Source organism: Pediculus humanus, genomic scaffold (genome assembly GCF_000006295.1).
Source record: "Pediculus humanus corporis 1103172107574 genomic scaffold, whole genome shotgun sequence".
NCBI classification, from domain to species: Eukaryota; Metazoa; Arthropoda; class Insecta; order Psocodea; family Pediculidae; genus Pediculus; species Pediculus humanus.
This window is the reverse complement of record NW_002987189.1, coordinates 219,389-227,202: the sequence shown is the minus strand read 5'-3', so window position 1 is coordinate 227,202 and position 7,814 is coordinate 219,389. Positions and strand designations below refer to the sequence as shown.

Here is a 7,814-nt window from a genome sequence, read left to right as displayed (position 1 = left end):
ATTGTACATCTGCTGTATGATCTAAATCTGAAAACAAAAAAATTTTTACATTTTCTATAATTTACAACAGATTTAATTTTTCATTTACAAAAATTGTTAATAAAACATGAAGAAAGAAATTTTTTTCCACTTTACAATCAAAGTTATCATGTTAAGGTGAGGTTATGTAATAAAATTTTTTTTAAACATTTACGAAATTAAAATGTTTCGCTTATAAATGAATAATTTTTAATGTTAATAATTCAAAACGTAAAATAAATAAATAAAAATTAATTAATAAAATGTTTTAAACAAATAAATTAAAATACTTACATTCAAATTTTTGAACAGGTAATTCAAGTTCTTCTTCTGTATATGTCATTTTAACGAAAAAAATACAACTAAATAGAATTAATAATTTTAAGAAAATATAAAATTCACTTGCCACTGATACTAAACCGACAAAAACTCATAACAAAATCGATTTTTTTAACTAAATAAAATAAAAACTAGAAATACTCAGAAAAAATAAAACATGACTCATAACGTATTAACGTAAAATTGCGTAACTTGTAATTCTTCTTTTCATAACCGACTTTCAAATAATTCGTTCGAAGCAAAAAAAAAAAAACAAAATTATTTAATTTAATAATATATTTATTAATTGTTAATAATTACGAAACTATTTTATTTAAAAAAAAATACGTTATTTCCACTTAAAACTTAATTATCAGGTAAAAACACTTAAAATTTATCAAGTATCCACCATTTTAAAAAAATTTGACCGTTATTTCAAATTTGAAACGTTCCGGAACGCGTACTTACCCGATTTTCAAAACAAAACCAATAACTCCATTTAAAATGGCGGTCATTATTGAATTAACACATCGTGTTAAAAAAAAAACGGCGATTTAAAATACTTTATTTTATTTTATTAGATAAATGGATTATACTTTTAACGAATATGAGTTTGTTTTTAAAAAAAAATAAATTTAACTTACGTAAAAACTAACCAATCGTTTATTTGATGCTTTTTTTTCTTCTTAAAATGTAATTATATAATAAATATTAAAAAAAAAAAAAAAAAACAGTTAAGTTTTAAATATTTTTTCAATTTTTTTTTTATTTTCGCGACTTATTCATTTCTTTTACTTAATTATTATTATCGTTTGTTTCACACGTCGTAAGGTATTTTTAATAATACCCATTGTATAATTAATAAATATTTCATTTATTACAAGTTATTAAAAGAACATTATTATTATTATTATTATTATTATTATTATTCTGTATCATCTGATCTTTTCTTTCTGTCTGATTTTTTAGACTTTTTTTTATGTTTTTTATGACTCGGACTTCTAGAACGACTTTTTCTTTTTCTTTCGTGACTTTTACTTCGAGATCTATTTCGATGAGATCTAAATAAAAAGGAATAAAAAAAAAAAAAAGAAAAAAAAAAAAAAAAAAAAAAAAAAGAATTGTTTTATTCAATTTTCATTTAACTCGAAAAAAAAAATAAAAAAATAAAAAATAATTATTTTATTAAATTCAAAAAAATTATATACAATATTATACAAACTTGTCTTTTCTTTTGTCTTTATCATCTCTATCTATAACGATTCTCTCGTTGTTACGTTCTTTATCTAAATCACGATCCCTATCTCTTTCCTTTTCTCTTTCTTTTAATATTCTATCTTGTGAATTTGAATCTTCTATATGAGTGTGTACCTTTAATTAAAAAAAGAAAAAAGGAAATTAAATGGCGTATCAATGAGAGGATGATTAATTGTTTGATAAAATACTAACGGGTTTAACGCTTTGACCGAACGTAACTAAATTTCCAGGAGCCCAACCGTCTCTCCATTGATCAGCAGCTGTTGGCTCGTATGATGAAAAATAATCAGGTTCAGGATTAAAATATTCATTCGAACCTGTTCCCCCACCATAATGATCATTACCAGAAGAAAAACTAAAAAGGAATCAATCAAAATCAATTAAAATCATCACAATATAATTCGATTAACAAAAATAAAAAAAAAAAAATAAAATTACCTTGGAGGAGGCATTTCCATTGGTGGAATTAATTGTGGCATTATATTAGGAGGTGGAATACCAGCTGAAATTAATTTCAATTAATCAAAACTCCCATTATTATTATTATTATTATGTTAAAAATAAAAAATATTCATTATAATAAAACTTACAAAAATTATTATTCGGTGATATAACTTGTATATTTTGATTTTCAGGCGTATTTTCATCTAATCTTCTCGAAGCTACACCTGATCCTATAACTCTAATTTGTCCAGTTTCCCAACCGCTTTTTTTACCTCCTACAAAATATAATTTTTTTTTTTTTTTAATAAGACATTTACAATTAAAAGAATGTTAAAAGAAGAAATTTACCTGTTGATTGAGTATTTGTATACTGAGGATTTTGTCCTCCGCCTTGAGTGTTGGTCCAAGATTGACCCGTCATTGCTTGAGTTGGCAATCCTGTACAACTTTCATGAATTCGAATACGTTTTTGTCTTTCGCAATAAGCTTTCCATGTTTCTTCATTAAATCTGTTATGAAATTATTTTAAATTTAATGATAAAGTTAATAAATAATTGACATAATATTAATAAAGATAGTCAAAATGCAAACCCATAATTAAAATAATCTGTTATATCTGCTCCTGGTATTCTCCAAGGTTTGTCTTCAATTACATCAACATTAAATTCATGTGCTGGAACTCCATTGATTATACCGACCGATTCAAAATCTTCCATTGAAAATTTACCTGCAGACTAAAATAATTAAAAACATTATTTAAAATTCATTCGAAACAAAATTAGTAAGAAAGAAAAAAATAAATAAATATTACCTTTGTACCTGGACCTGTAATATTAGGCCCCCTTTTAGGTATATTAATATTAGTGTAGGTAGGTCCTGTTTTATTTATGTCGCCAATAATAACATTAACATTATCATCATCGCTATCATCATCTTCTTCATCATCTTCATCATCATCATCCTCTTCATCATTTTCTTCTTGTTTATCATTATCTAATTCTCCATTTTCATTATTATCTTTTTGTTCTGTGACATCCATTTTTTCTGGATAACTTTCCACACCTTCATCTTTTTCATTTTCTTCAATCTCCGGTATTTTATCAGGTTCATTTCGAATTTCCGGTGGTTCAAGCTCTGCATTATTAATCATACCCTAAAATTTATAAATATTATCAGTAATAAAAACTTAAATGAAAGGAAAAACATTTTTTTAAGAGAAAAATAATAATCTTAACCTCATCTTTAGTGTTTTCGGCGGCTTCGGTTGTTTCTTTTTCTTGTTCTTCTTCATCAGGATTACTATCACCGTATAACCATCTTTCATCTTCATCAGCCATTTTTTAAATTAATTTTTTTTAAAACTAGATTTTAAAAAAGATTTAACATTTTCTTTTTTTTATTAATAATAAAATTACTTAAAATAATGTATAAAGTATAATAACCGAGCGTTGCCTTATTTAAACGTACATTATTTATATGACACTAATAATAAACTAAAAAATTAAAATTATTAATAATAAATATTATTTAAAAAAAAAAAAAAACCCACAATGTAAAACTATAATAAAATAATTCTTATGTCCATATTTAAAATTAATTAATATATATATATATATATAAATGTTTCTTTTTCAATAATTCATTAGTAAAATTAATATATAATCCTCGATACTAGTTTGCTAATGTCATAGAGAAAGAAAAAATTGTAATGGCCGCTATTCGTGTTTACATATAATTAAAGTTACCTAAATAATTTATTTATTAGTTAAGTGTTATTTTGTACATTTTAATAATTTAATCATTCAGAGAATATTATTTATAATTATTCCTGTCACAAATGAGTAAAATTTTTCAATAACGATAATTTACAGTACGCTTCAGTGCGCTTCGGTTGCCATTTTTTTAATTATTAATTTTTTTGTAATATATATAAATAAATTTTTTTTTATTCGATATGAATCCAAGCAAGATACAAGATCAATTAGGTTATCTGGTACTCCACGAATCTGGAGCTACAATATCGGTAAATAAAATTATTTTAGCTTAAAAATTCAAGTCACACATAAAAATTAATATCACACAAAATTATTCACACTTCTTTGTTTCAATATTTTGATTTAAATTTCATTTCAGAGTAGTGGAGATTTAGAAAATGATGAAAAAACTGCTGAAATTATATATAATTTAATATCAGTGGCTGATAAATTAGATGTTGTCGCATTTCCCTCCGGTGGCTTCAACAAAATTTCTAGTAAGATAAAAACTTTATCACCATTAGTTAATTTTTAATCGTTTAATAAAATTAATTTTTTTTTTTCTTCTTCAGTTTGTTTTAAAGATTTTTGTTATGTTGTGTGTATGTCAAACAAAAAAATTCATATTGTTAAAAGGAAATTTCCCACGGGTCAAAGTTCACCCAATACTCCTGCAGAACCAAATTTAATAGATCTTCAACCTTCTACAAGCACTTCGGATAATCCATAAATATTTTTTTACAATAATCAAAAAAAAAAAGGCATGGGTAAATATAATTATTTTTAAAATGAATTAAATGGCCTCTCAAGTTATAAATATATACAATAAATGTAATCAATTAATTAATTATATGTTATTTCATAAATTATAAATTTAATTTTATATATATATATATATATATATATATATATTAATAAATAAAAAAATAAATCAGCACAAAATTTTTTATTTTTATTTTTAATAAGTATTTTTTTTTATTATTTGTATAAAGTTAAAATTATTTTATTAAAATTTATATAAAATTTTTTCGAATTCTTTTTTTTTTAATAATAATCTTTCCTTCCTTTCAAATCTTACAAACATTATATCATGTTATTATTATTATGGTTTTAATTGTTAATAAAATTTATAAATCTAATCATAATAAATTTAAAAAAAAAAAAAATTATCAAAATGTGTAATATCCTGTATGTGATTATACTCTACATAATTAAAAAATTAATATTTTTTCAAAATAAAAAAAAATAAAGTATTTTCATTCGCAAAAACTAACTTAATGAAGAAATAATAATAATATTAGTTATACGCACAAATTTTTAAAAACATTTTTAAAAGATATTTCCGACAAAAAAAAAATTAGTTAAAATCAAATAGAAAATTTTAAATTATAACTGCAAAAGTTTTTTTAGAGTAAATAAATTTAATCGTGTCATTAGAATTTTTAAACTTACCTCCTTCCACACGCGAGCTTATTCGAATCGCAGCTTCGTAACGTCATTCAACGTTCGACTTTCGTTCAACATGGAGAATCCAAGGTATGAATTTTTTATCGTAATCCATCTTCTTTTATTACTGAAATAATTAATTAAAATCGATTTCATTTAATATTTTATAATATTTATTTTTATAAAATTTAAATTTGTTTTAGTAATTATTTTAATTTTTTCATTTTTTATGTTATTTTAAATGATGACTACCTTACCTACGCTGAAAGATCATTACATTGATGATAATTTTATCTCACAGCGCTCTGAAGAGAAACAATAATTTATATATATTTGTTTCTTTATTACCTAAAAATTTATAAACTTTACGTGATTTTTTTTCTCTTTAGATTACCAGAAATCGCGTTACCACGTGACTACAAAAAAAACGGTTGATGGAACGTGGTGGCCACATTTTTTAAAATGGTGAGTATTACTCTCGACCGTTATTAAATTTAAATTTTGTTTTGTTTTTCCTACACTTTGTTTATTAAGAAAAAAAAAAATGATGAATTTTTATTTAATACTTTAGACTCGTAGAGTCGATGAGGGTTTAGTCATAGTTACTCTGATTTATTTATCAAATTTGTTTCAACACACAAATATACCCCTATTCATTTAATTTAAATAATTTTGTTTTGTTTTTTTTATCATTTTAGGCATTGAAAAATGCAAAATACTGGCAAAAGAAAAAAAGTATTTCTACCAACTGATGAAACCTGTTGTGATCCCAACGAAATGTGATATATTTTTGATAAATAAATGAGAATAATGAATCCATTCACATAGTAGACGCAAAGTCAGCAAGTCTGGAAGCTCCGCTTTTCTTATCTAATCTTGATTGCTGGTGAATGAACAACGACTAGCGATAGACGAAACATATAAATAGTGGGCCTCGGCACCACGTCTTTGTCTTTCGACATCCGTCCGTCAGTCAGAGTCTGCCTGGTTGTATCTATCGCATAACATTAGGGACAGTCAGTGCATCTTGGGTTGGATTCAAGAGCATCACATTCTACTTTCACTTATATTATATTTAGTGTTTAACTGATAAGTAGTGTAATTAGTGGTATTTCTGGTCAATATAATGTATCAGGTAGAAATTGTCTATTTATTATATTGAATATCCAAGCCAACTACGAGTTTACTGCAAAATCAGCAACACCGACTTCCTCGAAGAACGAGATCCATAACAAACCTTATTAAAGGTAAGATAATTAATTAAACAGAATTAAAAAATTGTTTTTGTTTTCAAATGATGAACATAAGCACAGCTTATTTCTTGAACCCTGAGAGTTAATGACACCTCTAACGTTCTGATAAATTTACTTATTAACCTTTTCAATTTAGTTATTAACATTGTTCTTGTCATGTACATATGTATATATCATTTCAGGTGAAAGAAATGGAAGAAATTGAATGATTGAAGAGAGAGAGAGAGAGAGTTTCGACACATACTTAAATTGATCAAATGAATACAAGTTTGCTATCAGAAAAAAGAAAAAATGAAGGAGAGCAAAAAAACACAAAAAGAAATTATTAAATTATTTTTTCTATCATGAATAAAATAATCTTTTCATCGATAAAACTGTATTTAAAAAAAGTTTCCACCCAATAAAGAATTTTTTTATTATTATTATTAAATAAATTTATTATTTTATTTCAAAATCCTAATTTTTAATCCACGTGTTGTTACACGTAAGAGAACCGTTGGAGACAAAAAAACGCGCGTGAATTTTTCAAATTCAAAAAAAAGAAAAAAAAAACGTATTTTTTTTTTATGACGGTTCGTATTTTTTCATTCCCCCCTTAATAATTTAAAAAAAAAATGTCGATGAACGAGAGTATCGAATCGATCGATATATCGATTAATCGTTCGAGTTTATAAATCCCGATAAGGTTTAAAAAATTAAATATAATCAATTCGATTTAAAATTGAAAAATATATATATATATATGTACATATATATACACATACGTAAACAATGAAATTTATTTTCAAATAATAATAATAATATCAGAGAAATGAATATAGCGTAATAATAATAATAATAGTTTGAGTATAAAAAAAAAAAAAAAAAAAAATTTTTTATTCATTATTTTATTTATTTATTAATCAATCAATCAATCAATCAATCAATCATTTTATAAATACTAATTTGTACTTTTAAAACGAATGGACAAAAAAACCCCTCCCCCTCCCCCCACTAAAAAAAAAAAAAAAAATTTGCATTTGATTTATTATTATTTTTTTTTTCATTCTCCTTCCTTTTCCTGTTCCTCTCCCCTTCCTCCTCTCTCTCTCTCTCTACATTGGTATTTAATAATTATTTATATATATATATATACCTATGTATATTACTTATTTATTTATTTTTATACTTGAAGGTGCAATAAAAAAAAAATTTACTTTTTAAACATCATTATCATCATCATCATCATCATTATTATTATTATTATTATTAATTTAATTTCTTCCGTTAAAAAAAAAAAAAAAACAAAATTCAAATCGATTCGAGATGGCAATTGGGGTAAGAG

General features: G+C 23.9%; 3 protein-coding genes across 3 annotated transcripts in view; 1 reads left to right on the top strand and 2 right to left on the bottom strand.

Annotated features, from left to right (window-relative positions):
• Phum_PHUM220850 (uncharacterized protein) overlaps positions 1-851 on the bottom strand; it is a gene marked incomplete at both ends in the record, with an annotated part of 1,328 nt that extends 477 nt beyond the window's left edge. Inside the window, 3 exons of the mRNA XM_002425747.1 lie at positions 8-27; positions 313-380; positions 805-851. Coding sequence (XP_002425792.1) covers positions 8-27; positions 313-380; positions 805-851 — 135 coding nt within the window. The remainder of the gene's footprint in view (positions 1-7; positions 28-312; positions 381-804) is intronic.
• Positions 852-1,271: 420 nt separating this feature from the next.
• Phum_PHUM220840 (pre-mRNA polyadenylation factor FIP1, putative) lies at positions 1,272-3,374 on the bottom strand (the record flags this gene model as incomplete). The annotated part of the gene is made up of 8 exons (XM_002425746.1): positions 1,272-1,293; positions 1,559-1,707; positions 1,786-1,860; positions 2,209-2,312; positions 2,386-2,546; positions 2,629-2,764; positions 2,857-3,190; positions 3,273-3,374. The coding sequence occupies 8 exons, from the start codon at positions 3,372-3,374 to the stop codon at positions 1,272-1,274; spliced, it is 1,083 nt and encodes a 360-aa protein (XP_002425791.1).
• Positions 3,375-3,991: 617 nt separating this feature from the next.
• On the top strand, positions 3,992-4,521 carry Phum_PHUM220830 (uncharacterized protein; the record flags this gene model as incomplete). The annotated part of the gene is made up of 3 exons (XM_002425745.1): positions 3,992-4,060; positions 4,171-4,288; positions 4,364-4,521. The coding sequence occupies 3 exons, from the start codon at positions 3,992-3,994 to the stop codon at positions 4,519-4,521; spliced, it is 345 nt and encodes a 114-aa protein (XP_002425790.1).
• Between the last annotated feature and the right edge of the window lie 3,293 nt (positions 4,522-7,814).